Source organism: Brassica rapa, chromosome A02 (assembly GCF_000309985.2).
Source record: "Brassica rapa cultivar Chiifu-401-42 chromosome A02, CAAS_Brap_v3.01, whole genome shotgun sequence".
In the NCBI taxonomy this organism is placed as follows: domain Eukaryota; kingdom Viridiplantae; phylum Streptophyta; class Magnoliopsida; order Brassicales; family Brassicaceae; genus Brassica; species Brassica rapa.
This window is the reverse complement of record NC_024796.2, coordinates 7,922,671-7,942,766: the sequence shown is the minus strand read 5'-3', so window position 1 is coordinate 7,942,766 and position 20,096 is coordinate 7,922,671. Positions and strand designations below refer to the sequence as shown.

Sequence of the window (20,096 nt, the reverse complement as noted above, 5' to 3'; positions counted from 1 at the left end):
TACAAAAAAAAAATTGCTATAGAGGTCCTAAAATAACAATACCAATAGGAAATGAGGTTTTGTGTAAATGTAACCAATGTGGAATCAAACATTATTTGTGTGTTCCACAGAAAAAAAACATTATTTGCTTTCAAAGTAAATCGTGTAACAAAATAATTGGGCCATCGAGAAAATAACCCTGGAAACAAGCCAACAAAATGAACGAGCTCACAACGAAACCTGTGGATAATATGTCATGTGTACAGACAAGCTAGATAGTCTCTAGGGCTGGCATAAAATTCAGAATCCGAGATCTGAACCGAAAAACCCGATCCGTTATCCGATCCGAAATATAAAAAACCCAAACATGTTTTGTAAGGTGTTTTAAAACTTATTGGAATCCAAAATGTTATGAACCGAACCCAAACGGCTAATATAAAAAATCCAAAATTATTGTCAATATAAATATTTGAAATACATATATATATCGATGTATATAAGTATTTTCAAATACTCAATTCAATATTTATGTTGATATGATATATAAAAATGAATATTAAAATTTTAGATACTGTAACTATCAAATTAATTATAAATTAGTACTTCAAAATTTGCTCGTTGAAATATCAAGTCTACTCTATCTATAAGATAATGCATATTGTCTATATTGTCTACAAACAATGTTTGTTTTTGTGCTTGATTTAACATTTTACTGTTATTTTATTCAATTTAATGTGTATTAGATTAAATTCTATTCATTTTAAGTATTTTTTATGTTTTGCTTTAAATTTTTTTTTTTACTTCAGATATATCCGAACCAAACTTATATAACCGAAGTGGTAACTTTATGGATTTTAGGATGTAATACAAATTTGAACAGAACCTGAAGTATTATTATCTAACCCATTCATACTAATAAAATATTAGAACGTGACTTAGGAGCGTAAACCTGAAAATATGAAAATTCAAAATACCCTATTTGAATCATAACAATGAGAGTAAGAACTAGAGTTATTTCCGAATCAATGAAACAACTAGAGTTACAGTAGTTTTGATCTTGCAGCTAGCATGCTGAGACACGTGATGCGCATACCTGCTAAACAGTGTATCGATATTGATGGAATCTCCAAAGTGAGCTACGAGCATTGATTCTGTCACTGCTCTTATACAACCAGCTTCTTTTTGTCCTTCTCTACCTGATTGTGAGACACAATCCTCGTAACTATGGCCGAGATCAAATCCATGTGTCTCCAAGTCGTTTATTTGGAAGGATCCTTCTTCTCTTATTATCTCCTTAACTTCTTCCTTGGTCGGATCATAAAAAGGGATTTTGAACGAATTCACTTTTGATGCACTCAGAAGACCCTATACAAAAATCATGACAATCTTTGAAATCATGCGTACGTGAACATATCCAAATATGGATATTTTTTCCTTGATACCTCCAAGACTAAGTCACGGAGAGAGTTGGATAATAATGTCCAGCAATGACAACAATCCCTATACAATGGATCATCAATAGTGTTTCTGCCCATGATTGTAAGAATCACTCGTCCATTAGAAACCATCTCTTCCGACCGCACTTTCAGAAATGTTGAGAAATCTCTTTGGAATTGATTCAAGTAAGCATTGTAATTACTTAGAGGACTTGAAGCTGTTATGTACACATTCATGTTGTTCTTCTCGAGTCTGTCCGGAACCTTAAAGTCCAAAAATCCAATAGTTATATACAATAAAAACTCTAGAAATTAGTACTCGATAAATAAAAATTTATCGATTTCGAGTTGGACCAAATTAAAATATATCACAAATCGATAAAATAATAGTTTTATAAATTTTATGTAAATGTATTGTCCCACTAGAATCATAAATTCATAATTTAGTTTATATAAGTTTTTAAATGAATTAATATATAGAGTTTTACTGTATTACAGTATGCAGAAGTTTAATATAAAATACCTTAGAGAGGAAATGAATACTGTAAAGTGTAAACTGAATGTACCAAATGGAGAGAATTGCGAGGGAAAAGCCTATACTAAAAAGAACCAGGGACTCCAGATATGAAGCACGATCCTTCACTTGTCACTTTTTTCTTGAAGAGAGCTATGAACTTGAAAACTGCGTTGAAATTGTTACTAGGGAGATCATTCAAACAACATTCTATCTCTGGCTGTTTTTGGTTTCGTTCTTGACATAGCAAATTGATTGTGTCGACGATCTCAGACATCACTAGAAACGTGTTTTGTCCCGACGAACACCCAAAATCTGCGACTTTGACAGATTCAAGAAAGTCCAGGTTTGCGAACATTTCCTTTGTGTTTTTAACCAAGACCGGCTTGGTTATTGATAAAACTCTTCTCTGAAATAAACAAAGAGTGACAAAGAAATCAAGATATTGCTTACGATTTCGGAGATTATAAATATGTTCTTAGGCTCTCAGCGTGTTCACCCAACGTTATCTTATTAAAAAAAAACTTATAACATTATTAACGTATGTAGTGAATTAAAAAAAAGGTATGCAGTGAATTGCACCCAAAAAACGTATGTAGTGAATTCTTCTAATTTAGGACTGTTTTTTTAGTTAAAAAAATTATATGGAAGATGAAAGAACCATAATAAGAGAATTGGCGGAGTAACTCTTATCTCCATCACCACCGTTCATGCATAGAGCACTCACATAAGGATATTTACTACTATCCTCTCCAGTCTCCATCGCCATTATTTTCACTTTTACCATTACACGTGCATCAGACACAAAAACTAATTTACGATCCGTGCCATGCGCGATAATTTTTTATTTAATAGATAAAATATATTTGGCGTATATGATAAAATTATTAAATAGTACAGTTTGAAAGTGTATTGTTAGATATTGTGTAAAAATAAACCCTATTCAAATTTTATATAATATTTTATGTTCTTTGACATTATATTTTGAGGTATGTTTTTATTAATAATATTAGTAACTGATCTGGGAATATAATATATTAGTTCTAGTGAAAGAATAATGGTTTTTATACTAGTTAGGTCCTAGATTGGGGAACCTTTGTTAGTGAAGGAAAATATAGTGGATTACATTGGATATAGAAAAAGTCTAAAAAGGTTAGAGAAATAACTACTAAATATTCTTTAGAAATATTTGTATATATATCTCTAGAAACATTTGTATATAAATATTTACTGAATCAAATTTAGAGAAATAACTACTTAAATATTCTATAGATATATTTGTATATATATATATCAACAATATAATACTTTATTTTTAAGTAATAGTAGATTTTGACGTGGATTTTCAAAGTTCAAAATTATTTTGCTTACACAGTTGTATTTAATTGCATCCATAATTTATGTAATTAAATTCTTACATCATTTCTTTAAATTTTTATACATTATTTGATAAAATGTTAAGTATGAATTTTAAGAAAAATATAATTAGTTGCTCAAAAAAAAAGAAAAATATAACTATTATTCTATATATATATTATTCATTTAAATATTTTAAAATTAGTTGAAAATAATTAATGAGAAATGTCATTTTGTAGTTTCATTACATGTGTATAAGTTTATATTTAATTTTTAAAAGTTTAAATAAATCATAAACATTAATAATGTTAATATATTTATATTTTAGATTTTTGAAAAGTAAAATTTTAAAACTAATTGCACAAGATAAGAAAATTATTTGTAGAAAAAACAAAAGAACTTGAATTAGAGAGACGATGCAGAGGTGGCAATAAACCATTCATCCACTATATTGATAGTGGAAGCTTCATTAAATATCTCAAACGTGGGAGGGGGGAATGAGAGCTGCCAATTGCGCATGGAATTTATAAATTTTCCGGAGCCACTTGACCCCCTACCTTTAGCCATAGATAGGCCCTTACAGCACACACATATATAGGGTGAATCTTGAATCCGTTGTTAAAGATTAAAACGATAACTTTTACAACAAGTATGTTGTTTAATGAGAGCCAAATAGGCGATTTGAAATAAATATCATGATTGTTAGCACGAAATTTATAAATTTTACGGGGCTACTTGACTCTCATACCCTTGGCCATAAATAAAACATAGTCGCAAAAAAAAAAAGAATAAATGAAACATATATATCGAGTATTTTTTGAGAAAATAATTATGAATACAAGTTCATGTAATTGATAATTGACATTTTTGTGATATTATAGAAATTTTGTCTCGAGCTGTTTCTCGTTTCCTATGTCTTTTATACTTGCAAGATAACAAAAGTTGAGCTGTGTTCTTATATGTTCAGCTTATAAATATATAAATATAAAAACTGAAAAACATATATGATTTATTAGTGAAATATTTTCTTTTCTGTTACTGCAACTTATTTTAAAACTCAACGGCTTTCTTTATAATCAATTTTTTTTTGCGCTCTATTGTTTTAGTGGGGATCATTGGTTCTACTATTTGAATGGATTTATAAATTCTATTTGGATTTTATAAATCTTTGACAAATACATTGATTTTAAAATCAAATAGATAGATTTCAGAATTAATGATATAGATTTCAAAATTAAAATAAATGGATCTGGACTCGAAGTTCTCATTATTGCTTCGTCAAACATATATTATGACAGAAAATATGTATGGCATCTAATTCATCGTAATGTGATGGAGATATTTTTTCTTCTTCTGAAGTTTCTTGTTTTTTAAGAAATTCTTGATTCATGTTTGATAATGTACAAATGTGACAAAAGAACCAAGTTTGAAGCAGGACCAAGTTTGACGAACAAATTTCTTGTTTCAGTTGAGGATGTTTCTTCGTGATTTGTGATTGCTTCTGCAGTTTTGTTATTTGAAAATAATATGATAACTAATTCAGAATTGCAACTCCTTCATTTATATCTCTTTTGAGATAAATTCAGTGTAATCTGGAGACTTCGTCAAACAAACTCCACCACCTGCTCTTTCGCAACCACTGTGGTTTCGGTAGAACCCAATGATGCAAATGTATATGAGCAAAGTAATTACATCTGAGTCTCGCCTTGGTACGGCAAGAAGTTAAAACGTTCTGGCCATCTAGGCTTTTCCACTCCGTCAATGAAAACTCCAGCAGACAAAGTCACAAAGCTGATGAGTCTTTGGTGAGAAAAGGTTCTTATTAAATTTGAAGTAGCATATCAACCGATGTTTATTAATTAGTATAAGAAAATATAAGGAGTTACCAATAATACAAATCCCATCAAAATAACAAGCTTCAACTCAATATTTGTTTCTTTGTATTTTTTCTTAAAAACAATTCTAAATCCATTCAAATCCAAATTCAAATCAAATCTCTAAACAAATCCCTACTATATATTGAATAGCACCTGATTCTAAAATCTATTTTAAAATTATAGAACCAACAACAATAGATTTTGAAATTAGATTTTTAAATGTAGAACCAATAATACTAGATTTAACTTGAATTCCTAAATCCATTGAAATATACATACCAACAAATTTCTCACCTTTTTCATGAAATAAGACTATAAATCAGTTATTTTCTCACATCAATACGCGACCTCGTAGACAAACCAAACTACAAATGCCAGACTGTTAGCGATAACATTCGTAATAACGGAGTTAAAAAATACATTCATAATAACTAGCCTAGTAATAACGATTAGTTTTTGGTTGTCTCAAAAGTTGAATCCGACAATGCTTTTTTTCAACGTTACACTACGAAACGAAATCGGTTGATATTTGCATGGAAATAAGGAAGTCAAAAAAAAAATTCTTGGTTCACAATGATTCCTACACTTGACGACTTAATTACCGCTATTTATCTAGTCGTTGCACATTTAGGACGACTTGTCCATTATGATTCATTCAACTCTAATCTCGCTTTCTTGGTCCAATTTTTGGCTGGGCATAAATCTCCAACAAAAGAAATACATGCTACAATTAATTAAAAAACCTGATTTAGTTTAAATAATATCTTTTGGATAATTTAATAATTTTTATATTAGTTGCAAATTTTGTTAAGAGTGCTATTTTTATGAAGCCATTTGTACATATTTCGACAGATAAATTTATGGTTTTGAAAAACATTACAAGTAAAAAAATTTCTTTATTTGAAAATATAAAAACTGGTAATTTATGCACCAAATTAAATTTAAAATTTTAGCAATTTTTGTATATATGAATGGAGAATACAGAAGAAAAAAGCTTATAAGAGATTTATATCTTGATTTTCTTCATTCTCCACGTGAAAAGGAAAAATTGTGAGTTTAATTATCTCTGTCTTTTCAGCATGACTTGTTCCATTTGTTTTCCGTTTTTATAGTAAATAAATAAATATGGTCACGTAGGTGCATGCGATGTAATGCAAGTCCTTATATAAGGAGGCACTTCCAAAGCTTATTAACAATCCACGACGACATGCTTAATTTCTTGACCATTAGTTGAAGAAAAAATGCAGGTTCGATTCTCTATCATTTCTTAGCATATTGTTTCTCAATTGGAAGTTTGTAAAATATGTGAAGGTTTTCAAATGGCTTCCTTTTTGCTTTTATAAATTAGCAATGGATGTAACGTCATTTACTATCCTAATTAACTACCGTTATGTATAATATCTTCATGATAGAAAGCGGTACTAAAATTGGATGTTTGTTGTGAAAGAACCAAACAAAAAGCTATGTCAACTGTCTGTTGTCTATCAGGTACACGATTCAAGAACACTCAACAATGATTAATATATAGAATTTAATTTACTTTGAACCTCAAAATTCTGTCATGTAACTGATTAAGTCATAATCATAGAAGGCAAATAGTCAAAAAGAGAAAGGAACGCTCCCAAGCACTAAAATCGAGGCAACCCTTAGATCTGTATCTTCTGGCGCCGGTGACGCCTTTTCTCGCCGGCGTCGGGACTGTCCATCATCTCTCTCCCTCTGCTTCACTTTCAAGTTCTTCTTTCTTACTGTTATGATGTCCACTCTTGTATCCTCTGTTCATCGTTTGGCGCCGCCACCCTCTGTGCAGATCTTCGTGGTCTCAGGGCCTTGGCTCGAGCCAACCGGAACAGTACATTTTTCCGGGGGCTCCCGGAAAGCCCGATCAAGTAGCACCGCGGCTCAGTCCTATACCATCTCTTTCCACTCCTGTACTCTGCTCTTCAGCAGTCGCAGCCTCTGCTCATCCGCACCAGTAAACAGACTCAAGTCTGACGAAATGCTCCGACAATCCCATTCCTATTCACAGCAACACCTCTTCCTTACCTCTGCTCCCGAGATGGCGTCCAGTGTCAGTGGGGTTCCACATTTGATCTGACGACCAGTTCAAAAAGCACGAGGTACAATGAGGTTGTGCTTTCCTCTTCACGCCCTCATCATCATTACTCCGTCAGACGTCTATCTTGACTGTTGCTCCGGCGAGAGCTTCTGTACTATCAAAGGCTACATCTCTTCTCCGATCTGCCTTGCTGCGCAAACCGTTCACTCCGATGAGACCAGCTTCAGCCCCGCCGCGCTCTTCTTTTCCTCCACACGTAGCCTCGGCGGCGTACAATTTGGTGACCCAAACCCTAGTAACATAACTATCTGGGCCTGGCCCATTAAGGGTTATAAAAAGGTCAGTCCACTTCTTAGAAGTCTGTCGGTTTCAAAGCCCACATTTGTGTGGGGGAGTTTGGTCATTTGGTCCAACTTGCTAATATTTTTCGGTGGGTTCACTGAAAATATTACCGAAACTGTTGATATGCATACAACGCCTTATCTCTCTTATAAGAAGAGTTTTCGAAGTTTCTATTTACCGGTGGATTCATCGGGATAATCTACACCACTTTCATCACTATCATCCTTCTCTCAGGAGATGCGAGCCGTATTACCCCATGCCTCAGTTATGAGAAATGTTTTCCCCCCAAACACTAAATGGAGGTGTGTATCTTTATCTATAGCCGTTTGTTCATCTTGCGTAGCGGTCCGTTTGGGGCCTAAAGATGCAACGGATATCGTTTCGACGATATTCCGAGGTGCGGATTGGATCTTAACGTCACGATACAAAGTGACTAAATTTCAAGTCTCTAGCACTGCTGTGAGTCTTGCTCCGACGCATTCGAGCCATGCTTCGAGTTCGCTGTCATTCTATCTTAGAGGTTTCTCTACTTTTAGCTTGTATGCTTTATTACTTGTTGTTAGAGTTTGGTTAAACTCCTTCCTTATTTGTAGTTTGAATGTTTGAGTATTAATGAAAGTTGTGTTTCAAAAAAAAAAAAAACTGATTAAGTCATAACTATATTATGATTTGTAAGGAGTCCAGTCGGTGGACGTTAAGGAAGGTAAACTAACGGTGGTTGGAGAGATTGATGCCTTTATTATTGTGAAGAAATTGAAGAAGATATGTTATACCGAGATAATCACTGTTGGGCCGGCTAAAGAACCTGAGAAGAAGCCTGAGCCGAAACCTGATCCGAAACCACTACAAGTAATTTGTCACTATGTCCCCACATGTTCTCCACCTTACTATCATAATTTCAACGGATGTGACGGTGAAAATCCCCATGGTTGGTAATCTAAAAAAAAAAAAAAAGAATGGACCAAGTCGGTGCCCAATTCTACACTTATCTGTCATCAGCTTCTTTGTAGTCATTGGTTTTGCTATGTTGTTACTGTAATGCTCTAAAATTTGATCCCACTTCATAATATATGGAAATGTATGTGGAAAAGATTTTAAAAATTGATTTAAGTATTGCGATCAGAATACATTTATTTTCGGTTATTAGTCTTGATAGAACTTTAAAGTTAGGTTCATTTCAACATGAATATTGCGATCAATGGTGAACTATTGGGAAATATATTTTTAGTACCGTGAGGTCAAAAAATAGAAAGAAGAATCTTTCGAGCCTTGCTTTTTTTTTTGAACAACTCTTTCGAGCCTTTCAAATAATGTCCCGGCTGTCAGACGAAGATGAAACCCATGGAGCGAAAGAAGAATCATGGAGCCCCCCTAACCGTAGGAGTTGAGGCATTACAACAATATTGTTTGAAAGAAAAGAAAATCAAATATTAAAAGTCAAATCTTAGTGTCTGGATTTAAACATTAATCTCAAAAATCACGAATAAGTTTTTTTTTTTCAATTTTACTTTGATAATTTGTCCAAGTACATGATTGATAATGTTACCAGTCAAGTGGTTAACACGGCTCGGTTTCAGAAATACCAATGTTTGTGTACCGGTATATGATAACAAAACAATCTCCTGAGCCTCTTAAAATAAGGTACCGGTCGTCGGTCGTCGGACGAATATGAAACTCACAGACCAACAGAAGTTTCATGGAACCCACTAACCGTGGCAGCCAGACATTACGACAATATTATTTAAAAGAAAACAAAATCAGATATTAATTAAACCAAATTTTTTTTTATGAAATATAATCTTAATACCTGGATAATCCTGAGCTTCGTCAACTTCGCTCTCGCCTGAGCAGCTTTGAAGCTCCGACAGTTGAGGGCAATCCTGAGCTGGAGAGAGCTTGGCGTCCATGACGCCATCGTAGATGCCATAGTTCGAAAAATCGCATCAACTGACAGATTACATGTTTGGTTTTGCTTTTGGTTCGATGCCTTCATAAACGAGACAAGAAAAAGTGATACGAAATGTTTCGTATAATTATGGAAATGGTCCTTGTATTTATCTACTACTTCCAACTTGTACCCATCTTTATTTATCTTTGATATTGCACAATAACATCTTCTTCTGTTTGCTCAAAAAAAAAAAAAAACATCTTCTTCTTTTTTTTACAAAGAGACCAGGCCCATTGTAATATTGGGCTTCTCACTTATACACATGATGAGGCTCTCAAGAGTTTGCGTGGCCAATGAGTTGTGTCTGGGGGAGTAGTTTCTTTGGATAATGTGTTTAACGACTACCTTTTTTGTCTGTTTTTTATATAATATCTTACTTTATTCCACTTTAAAAGAGACCAATATATTAAAAATTAAGACGGAAAAAGTTGGTGGCATGACGATATCGTTCTACGAGTTGAAACATTGTAGCAGTTACCGTGTAGAAAATTGGTGCCATAAACACACTGCTTAGACCATCTCCAAAAAGGAACTCTATTTTAAAGTTTCCAAAACTCTATATTTGAAGTTTCAATGTATTATTCTCCAAAAGTAAAACTTCAAACCTAACTTTAAAATTATTTATATTTTACACTATAGTCCTTATATTTGTCATAGTTGATGTAAATTCATAAAAACTTCTATAAATAACTAGTACATATATATAAATATTACAGAAATATTAATTAAAAAAATCTTACACTAAAATATAAAATTATAAATAAAAATACATAATTAAATATTAAACTGCAAGCAAATACTCCATTATTCCATAAAATTATTTTCGTAATGCTTCCATATATGATCAACTAGTGCATTTCTTATACCCGCTGATAGTTTGATATCATCAAATGAAAAAATCCTTGATCTTTTAAACGAAAATACAACAAGCAGGGAAAAAGGTCATGAGATGATTGAATTACGACTGCAAAATGAAGCAAAAAATAGCTTTCAAAGAAGTAAAAGAGGAAAATAAAATATTTCTAAAAAACTTAGCTTCTATCGATGATGTTAATATTCGTGAATACATTCGATCTGAACAAAAAAGAATCGTACGAAAAAGGCGTCAAGAACAACAACAACAATCATCTTCGGTTACACAAAATTTGTTTGAGCAACATTTTGGAGATTTGGGAAGTTTTGGAGCAAATTTACCAGACTGCTAGTGTTTTTATAATATTTAAATTTGAGTAATAATTATGTCTTATGTGTTTTTAATACGTTTTTATTATGGTTTTTGTAATATTCTTGTTGTTTAATTCTAGTTTTAAAATATTATAAATCTTGTTTTAAATTTTTTATTTAATTTCATGTGTAAACTTAAATTTATAAAACAAATTTAAAATATTTATGAGATATAAAATTTTTAAGGATTAAAACAATAAACAAAAAATATTTAAGAATTATAAATATGATCTATAATTGTAAGGACCAAAATGCAAATAAAAAGATGAAACTTCAAATTTGAAGTTTTGAAAAGTGAAACTCTATATTTGAAATTTCACTCTTCAAAACTTCAAATTTGAAGTTTTGAAGTTTCTTTTTGGAGAGCAAAAAACTCTATATTTGGAGTTATAGGAGTTTCTTTTGGAGATGCTCTTAGAGATGTCATGTCTTGAGAAAGTGTTACAGATGCCTCATTCGATTATCTTGAACTAATTGTCAGGTATTAGAGCTGCCTCATCGACTAAAAAGCCCACTTGTTCTCCACCATTTTGCTAATACTTCAAGAGTACGATTTTGTTATACAAGAGAGAGTAATAAAGGAGCTTAACTAAAGTAATAAAGTAAGATGAGAGAAAATAAATAATAAAAAGTAGAAAATGAAAAAGCAAAGTATATATGAATATTTATTAATATATATATATATATATATATATATATATATATATATTTATAGAATTATTTGAAATTCAATTGTGTATTATTTTATGTAGCATATAAATATAAAAATAATTGATCAAACATTGAACTTTAAAGTTAGGTCCAATGTTTGATCAATTCTTTTTATATTTATATACTACATAAAATAATGGATAGAAATTTTTTTATATAAATTGATATAATGATTTCATATTCATATAAAAATATAATCTAATCTTTAATAATTATTAGTCTCTTATAATGTCCATATATGCTTTTTAAATAATTAGACTTTGAAGATTAGATGAATTATATTGAACGAACATGTTAGAATTTTGATTCAAAATTGTTTGGTATTTAAATCAAATAATAAAGTGAATAAGGTGATGTTATGATTGAAAAAAACTATAAGATGGTTTTTGGTTCATTGATTGTATAATTTTTATTACTATTTAGAGAAAAATAAATATTAAGTAAAAATTAAGAAAACATTAGCAAAAATTTAATAAAAATAAATAAATAATAACAAAAACAATAAGAAGAAGATGCATAATATACATTGGAAAAGTACGTATGATTATTTTAGATTCTACCATACTTGTCAAAAAATGTTTTACCAACAAGAAAGTCTTTTAACATCCCGAAATCTTATAACATAAACAACTCGAGCGTCTTATTTGGCAGGAACTCATAAACTAGCAATCTTGGAGATCCAGTTACGCAATAACCAATATGGGAATTCCTGTGATGAACTCTACTTATGAACTGTATCTCTGCTTGAAACTCTCGTTCTCCTTGTCTACTTCCATCTTTAAGATGCTTAACCGCAACCTCAGTCCCATCTTGAAGAACTGATCAATCCAAAAAATATCAATTATATTTACAAATTCAAAACAATTGAAAGTGAATTTATATATAATCTAAAATAAGTAAGTAAATAACTTAAAATAAATAAATATATAAACACAATACTTAGAGTTGTCCCAAAAATGTGGTCATGCTTGTGATTATTTTTAAGATAATCTTCGTAATGATTCTTTCTACAAAAAATTACAAAATAGTAATAAGTTAAATATTTACTTATTTTAATTAAGTTATATCTGAACTTATTTTGAATCTCTTTTATTAAAAAATATTCATTCTCATAGATCCAAAATATTGTAAGTTTTTAAATTAAATACCAGTGATTTGAAATTCGATCCGGATCCGCGGTCAAACCGGTAAATCCGGTATGTAATCCGGTTTGGGTTTTAGAAAAAGCCCATTATTTAAAACCCTGATAAAATCCACAAAGAGACGTTAAAACCCAGAATTTGACTACTGGTTGAACCACTGGTTTAACCCATACATAAATTTTAATTATTATTTTTTGGATTTTTCAGTTACATTATTATAATTTGTTTTGTATTCTAATTAATATGTTAATTTTTTTTTTAAAGATCATACGATCATGTGGAGCATGAATCTGTTAAGAAAATTAGTTGATATGAATTGGCATTAGTTTTTTTGTTAACGATAATTTATTACAATTTAATGTTTTATTTTTAGCTTATTTTGAATTTAAAATTTTAATCTTATTATTCATATTACACATTTAAATACATAGATTTTACGTCTTGATATATTTTTATCCTATCTTGTAACTCTTAACTTGTTACTAAATTGTTTAATAGTCTTTTTTTGTTGATATTTTGTATATTAAATGAAAATAAAAATTAAGAAAGCTAAAGTTAATTATTTTTCCAAATATTTTTAAAACATAAAACACTTATTATATTTTTCAATAGGTAATATATTATTATATAACATAATTTATTTATTTATTAACCCGTGATTTGCATGTGGTCGACTCAATAACCCAATAACATCAAGTAGTTTTATGCAAATAAAATCTTATAGTCAATAAATTAACATCAAATAAGTTTTATAATTAAAAATTTATCAAATAACTATATATCACAAATTTAATCAGAAAAGTTACAGATATTTGATTAAAACTTCGTAATGTGGGTTAAAATAATTAAAAAAAAATTAAGTAATATTGTAGATAATTTTTTATTTAATATAAATATAAAATAATATAATTATATAGTTATCAATTACACTAAATAAAAAAAGTTAAAACATTACTTATCAATTTGTTAAAATATATTGATATCGTAAATTAGATTTTGGTAAAAATATTTTCGGTACTTTAAACTTGGGTCATAATCTAGTTTGGGTTTTAAAACACTAACAAATTTGTGTGTAACCAATATAAGATATTACGGATCGTAAAATACTTCAACATACGGCCACGTGACAATAGCCACAATGATTTTGCTACTTGTAACACGTAAATCCACCATATATTTCTTATTTTTGTCAAAAGCTTCAAAGGTCAGGTACCACTGAATGGGATTTACGAGAGACATGTCCGGAGTCTTTAGATCGACGAGAAGAAGATAAAATCATGAACTCTAAAATCGACTTTACATCAGCGTGAAGACAACGAGAATATATTAGGTCTTCTTGCCCAAAGTCACAAGTCAGGAACTCCAATATTGAACTTGGGTGTATATCTTTTTGGTTTGTCATGTAGCTAACATAACATCTTCGCTTGTTATTCCACCTTGACAAAAAACTCGAAGAAAATGATTACCTTGATGACCACAATAGGGCAGCTCGAAGTCATTGTAGATCGCAGAACTTGGGTCCACGTAGAGAGCTAGATATCATCTTGAAGAAACAAATTTTTGGTGTAACCCAGATCTCGTGGCTGGCCAGTGACTTCTCGACCCTGATTTGTAAAACCAATTTCAATGTCAAATTTGCTAATCGCCTGAACATGGTCAGTAGATTTAAGGTGATGACATCCACCTCTTGAATTCCAATGAAACTGGCATCGTTTTCCTCATCAAGGATGTCGGAGGTTGGATCTTCATCAACACCATCATGATAGACATGATTGACATCATCATAAACATCAAATATTAGGTTGATGATCGAGGCCTTCTCCAACCTCATCGTCGAAGAACACAGTACTTGCTCTTCGTTGTCGAAGACCATCATAGATATTGGAAATAGGTTCACCATGAATCCTCATAGATCAATGGATAGATGATTGACTCGTTTCATGAGTCTCCAGATGTTTTACGATGTAACTCAGCCCAATGATCTACTGTATTCGTTGCTCTGTCAATCCGTCAAGAATGTATAATTGTCCCATGCCATGATTTTTATAGATTGGGCCAGCCTCAAACTGGATAGACTCGAATCTCGATTGATTCGAAAAGGAATATATGTTTGACAAAAAGTTGATGATCGTTGATTTTGAAGAATAACAACTCAAACAAGGATTCCAACAATCATTTATTCAAATAAATGATGAAGACAGAAGAAGAACTGTACATTCTGTCATTTTTGTTCAAGATAATATTAATGATTTACAGGCGAGATAAATTACAATTTAAATAGAAAATACTAATTAATGAAACCCTAATCTAATGATGTACATTTTTAAGAAAGATCATAAAAGCCCAAGACTAATTACAAGCCAACACGTAATACAAAGAAGTGGAAATCATAATCACGATGAGGATCAATGAGACGGGATCGTGTGTGAAGATGCACTGCATCAGATAATTTATTGATCTATAAAATATAGATTCTCGTACATTCATAGAGCTTTCGTTTTTCGAATTGGTCAAAAGTTATCTAAACGGTTAGGCCAAAGTGGACTTTGCTACTTGGAACCAAAATACACTCATAATAATGGTTAGAGTTGAACATAGACTTGAAAATCCTAACACAACATAACCATCCTACTTAACCTTTAAACACTACAACCAAATATCTTAAAAGTTCATCTCACTACAAGTCATTCAATTGTTATTATACACCCAAACGACGGTCCTAAGATTTTGTTCCCATTTCTCTCATGGTCAACCGCCAAAACATGTAGCAAAAATAACCTAGTGGTGTATTTTCGATTTCCTTTGTGAACTAAATTATCATCATTTGGTGAGTCTATACTTGGATTTCGGTCCAAATAGTTTACATGGTGGATCGTAACAGATGATCGGTTCACTTCCTGGCATTAACCGGAATGTATTCTAAACTCGGGCCAGACAGTATGATAACCAGTTCATTCTATAGCACTAAGTGCGTTCTTTCCGATGTCAACCGGATCAACCGATAGGATTTATCAAAAAAATAGAGCAAATGTACCAGCTGTCGTCTGGTACGATGCGGGATATATTAAATCTCAACCAAATGAGACAAATTTTACAGTAATGAAATATTAAGGGCACGACATGCATCTACATTACGGGTAGTTTTTTTTAAAGATTATGAGTTCATTCAATTTATTTTTGTCTGACTGATTCTGTTAGAATAGATACACCGGTAACAACATTGTTATAAGGTACATAAATTGGCTTCTTGTAGTTATGAACTTTCTCTATTCTTTGACCAAAATTCAGTGAATGCTCCCTGTAATTTTTCCCTCAAAATTTTACTACTGGAAAATTTTATCCGTCTTTCAATTCTCTTATGGAAAAAATTAAAGATCCCATATTGTGGAATTGGATAATATATAAGAGATTTGAATCATTCCACTTACCGCCAATTGGTTTTAAACTTGAAGTCCAAGAGTTGTCATGATATCAGAGCTAGGTGCCACACCATAACCCATTAATCCGGCCCGAAAAGTGGCCCGATCAACCCACTAATTGATGGTCCAAAGAAGGTTCAATTTCTTCGAGATTGGTAGAAAAAATAAAACATTGTCTCGGTTGGATATAATGGACTCTGCGAAATTAATAGTTTATACGCACTATTATCTCGAAGAAAGGTATTAGAAAGAAGATCTCATATTAAAAATATATAAAAGACTTGAGTAATGTATAAAGACCACTCCATTTACCGCCAATTGGTTTTAAGTTGAAAGCCCATAAAATTTGTCACTCTCTAAGCTTAACTCTGAGTTGTGCCAAGGAAATTAGGTTGTTAAGGTCCTTAATGTGTTTGACAAAAAAAAAAAAAAGAAGGTCCTTAATGTAAAAGTTGGCAGAATTGCTCTCTAAGCCGATATATAAACTTTATTTACTCATGCGATACATTTTATCCTTGTCCAGTATATTTGTTGATCCTTTGGAAATACTTTGTTTTCAATCAAACATATCTGCAGTTCCAACTTGTATTTTTGTATTTACCAAACATGAATTTTAATAAAATTCACGTTCTAATTTTTTTTAATAAACTTAATATATTAATATAACTCCAAAAAGGTAAATCGGAAATCCACGTTCTATAATTTAGGTTCATCCGTAGGAGATCTCATCCTTTCTTATATGTGGCAATCTCAGATTTCTAGTGCTACCCTATGAGAATTTAATTCATAGACGAATATATTTTCAAAATGAACCTTTTCAGTCTAGTTTATGTGAGAATTTTTGTTCCAAATCAAGCTAGTCAGCTACTCCAAGCATGACATCGCCCAACTAAATGACCAGAATAATTCAACACAGCCAAATAAACACAACAAATTTCCACCTGTAACAAAAAGAGAGACCTCTCTCACTCTCAAAACAACTCTAATCTCTCTGAAAGATATGGATTGATAAGAGAGGAAGAGATCGAGAGAAAACTCTCTCTCTAGGAGAGAAGAGAGACTGCTTTTCAATCACATTCTGACCGGCTTTCGTCTCCGGCGTTCTCGCGTTCTTCTCCGGCGGAGAACGGCTGGATTTTGACTCTGGGATGCGGTGTAGTTCTCAGCTCCGTATCGCCGGCTTTTGGCTCCGTGTCACGCGTCTTTCGTGTTGACGGCGGCTTTTCAACGGGGTTATCCCGGTTTAGTCTGACCGGCGTTTCTGTTCTTCTTCTTCCCAATCGACTCTCCTTCCTTGGCCTCGTCTGTCTCTTCCTTCCTCTTCATGAGTCGATTCATCTTCGGGCTATTTCAAATCATAAAAGATGTCTGATTTGCATGTTGGAAGATCGATGGTTGAGGGATGATTGAAGACGATTGAATCTTTTGGAAATGACTGGTCCGGAAGCGATTTGGCTAACCGTGAAGAAGGCTCTGTCTGAGTTTCTTTCTTCATCGGCTTCAGTTCCACTGACGGCGGAAGTCCGTCGCCTCTCCGTTGCAGTGCCGGTGAAAGATGGCTGACTCTCGCCTTGACACGTGTCTCAGGATGCTGGGCGTTCGTACACGCGGTGGGCAAACTGTCAGTTCCTTCCTCATCCGGTTTTCGTTTTGGGCTTTAGGCCCAGAGCGGTTTGTACAGTCTGGCCCGTTTGTTGGGCCTGTTGTTTCTTGTTATGTTTTGGAATGGGCCTAGTTGGGCCTTTTTCCTTTTAATAAAATACCAGTGGAAAAAAAAAATATCAATGACTAGGCGGAAACAAATATTTTAATAGTCTAACATGATATTAAAAGAACCACCCATGCTAATAATGAACTCACCTGAGTTAGTTCTGATTTTTGGGTCCTTGCAATGGGGCTCAAACAAACATTTTCTTCTAATGATTGTGATACTTAAAACATAACAAAAATTATTCATTAATTTTTTAGAGAGTAATATGAAACAAGAATATAAATATATTAGTTTTCAGATCTATGTTTTTTTAGATCTATGTTTTCTTACGATTAAAAAAAGCAACCTAACTAAGAACAAACAAATGAAAATCCAACATCTTTAAAATCTATAGGGAACCGCTTTGACTTCAGTCCCAATTGGATTTCGATTTCAGTGTTCGTTTTAATGTATGTGTCTTACGCAATTGACTTACAAGTTACAACTGAACTTCTCTCAGAACAAACTCTAAAGAACTTCTAACGCAAAGTTCTTACGTGACCGAATAGGTCAACAGGGTCAAAAATCAACGTTGTCCAAGTCGTTAACGTGGCCTAATAATGAGCAAGCGACACTTCTTCAAATTGATTTCGTCGTCAACCAAATCCAAAAATATACTAGTAGAAATTAAAAAGTTGACTCGTTCATTCCTTTTGTGGTCCTTCACAATGCTTGTTATTAAAAATAGAAAGAAACAAACACTTTTCGTGGGTCAATATTAATTTCCACGCATATTCCTATGTACTTTGTATATATAATAGATACCTTTGGACTTGCAATTGTCATCAAGAATCTCTCAACATCTCAAGTTACCTCTATTCTCATTCTCCCTCTTTAAAAATATATCAGAATTTCTGAAGCTTTTCAATAATTGTCTCGAGCTATGACCGCCCAGGTACACCCTTTCTTTAAATATATATTCGCTCTTGAAATAATTAAACTATAATTTACTGATGTTTGATTAGTCGCTATATATAGAAACTGATCAACCTTACTTAGATTTTTTCAATTTGCAAAACTGATGTCTGGTTTCAAATTACAGAAATCTGTGTTGCAATTGAGTGTTCACGAGGAAAGAATCAGGAAGAAAGTGTGGGCGACCGTTTCTAAATTTTCAGGTATTTTTTATAAACTTCAACATTTACAATATGATCATTAATTTTAATAAGTTGGCGAAATTAACTTTTTCATGATTGTTAAAAAATTTAGGGGTTACTTCGATAACAATGGATGATAAAACCGGGAAAATGACGGTAGTTGGTGAAGCTGATGTACCGGTTATCGTAAAGAAGCTAAGGAAGATATGTAATGCAGAGATTGTTACGGTTGAAGTTGTTAAACCACCAGAGAAAAAGCCAGAACCAGAGAAACCGGCCGAAATTGTTGCCTTCCCTGTTACGCATTTTAGCTACCCGTACCAATATCATTCGTCCTATGCTAATTCTTACTATCAACCATGCGATAATTACAGAGTTGTGGTGGAGGAATCAAATACTTGTGTGATTATGTAACACTCCATTTTAGTCTGTAGAACTATTAATTTTGATGGAAGAATGTATTTTTGTGTTACTATGATATAAATTTCTTGTAATGAGCTTAAATTGAAGGAAAAAGGAATTGTAATTTTTGTTTATAGAAATTATATTTTCTTAAAAAAATAGGAAGACTTTCCTAAATGTGTATAATATCTTCATGAATTTGAGTTTAGAATGACCTTCCCCAATAAGTATAATATGTTCCTAGAATTGTAGAAGATATTAAAAAGATGTATAATAACTTCATCAAATTTAAGAAAATTTTCATAAACGTATTTGAAAAAACATTCCTAAATGTGTATTTAGAAAAGCCTTTATGAATACCTTACTGAATTTTAATTATATGTTTATTTAGTAAGATATTCTCAAATATGTATAAGATCTTCCTAAAGTTTTTTGAAGACCTTCCTTAATTTGATATCTAAATTTTATAAAGATATTATACATATTTAAAATCATTTTCATAAAGTTTTGAAATATGTTATATATCAAGTAATATTTTCCAAAATATACATATAAAACAAATTCATTAAGATCACGTACACATTTAGAAATTCCTAAATATACATACCAGTTACATTCAAATATTATATTTACACATTTATGAAGGTAATCCTAAATTCATGATTTTCTTTTTACAAATTTAAACAAATATCATACACGTCTAGGAATGTCTTCATAGACTTCGTTTAAGAGAATGTTTCCCCCAAAAATTGAAAAACTGATTCTCTTTTTGAAACAAAATCCAAGAAACACATTATTTATTTTAATATTTTGATATTCAATATTTATTTATTTTTATAT

The 20,096-nt window shown here is 31.8% G+C and overlaps 2 protein-coding genes and 1 pseudogene across 3 annotated transcripts; 2 read left to right on the top strand and 1 right to left on the bottom strand.

Annotated features, from left to right (window-relative positions):
- Positions 1-858: 858 nt before the first annotated feature.
- On the bottom strand, positions 859-8,242 carry LOC103852084 (annotated as a pseudogene).
- On the top strand, positions 6,513-10,033 carry LOC103852083 (heavy metal-associated isoprenylated plant protein 12). Its single transcript, XM_033284272.1, has 3 exons — positions 6,513-6,518; positions 6,575-6,650; positions 8,240-10,033. Exons 1-3 carry the CDS (start codon positions 6,513-6,515, stop codon positions 8,497-8,499), a joined length of 342 nt encoding a protein of 113 aa, XP_033140163.1. The 3' UTR covers positions 8,500-10,033.
- A 970-nt stretch (positions 10,034-11,003) lies between these two features.
- LOC117132136 (heavy metal-associated isoprenylated plant protein 13-like) lies at positions 11,004-19,399 on the top strand. Of its 2 annotated transcripts, XM_033285792.1 has the most exons (4): positions 11,004-16,407; positions 16,444-18,652; positions 18,800-18,875; positions 18,967-19,399. In XM_033285792.1, exons 2-4 carry the CDS (start codon positions 18,641-18,643, stop codon positions 19,266-19,268), a joined length of 390 nt encoding a protein of 129 aa, XP_033141683.1. In that variant the 5' UTR covers positions 11,004-16,407; positions 16,444-18,640; the 3' UTR covers positions 19,269-19,399. The 2 variants fall into 2 exon arrangements, with proteins under 2 accessions (XP_033141683.1, XP_033141682.1); XM_033285791.1 differs by having other exon boundaries at positions 11,004-18,652.
- Positions 19,400-20,096: the final 697 nt, after the last annotated feature.

What these genes read in the sequence shown, in the direction of transcription:
- LOC117132136 (XM_033285792.1), top strand. An exon ending in GACCGTTTCTAAATTTTCAG is followed by an intron (nt 18,876 to 18,966) that starts GTATTTTTTATA and finishes TAAAAAATTTAG; the next exon opens with GGGTTACTTCGATAACAATG.
- LOC103852083 (XM_033284272.1), top strand. An exon ending in AACTGTCTGTTGTCTATCAG is followed by an intron (nt 6,651 to 8,239) that starts GTACACGATTCA and finishes ATGATTTGTAAG; the next exon opens with GAGTCCAGTCGGTGGACGTT.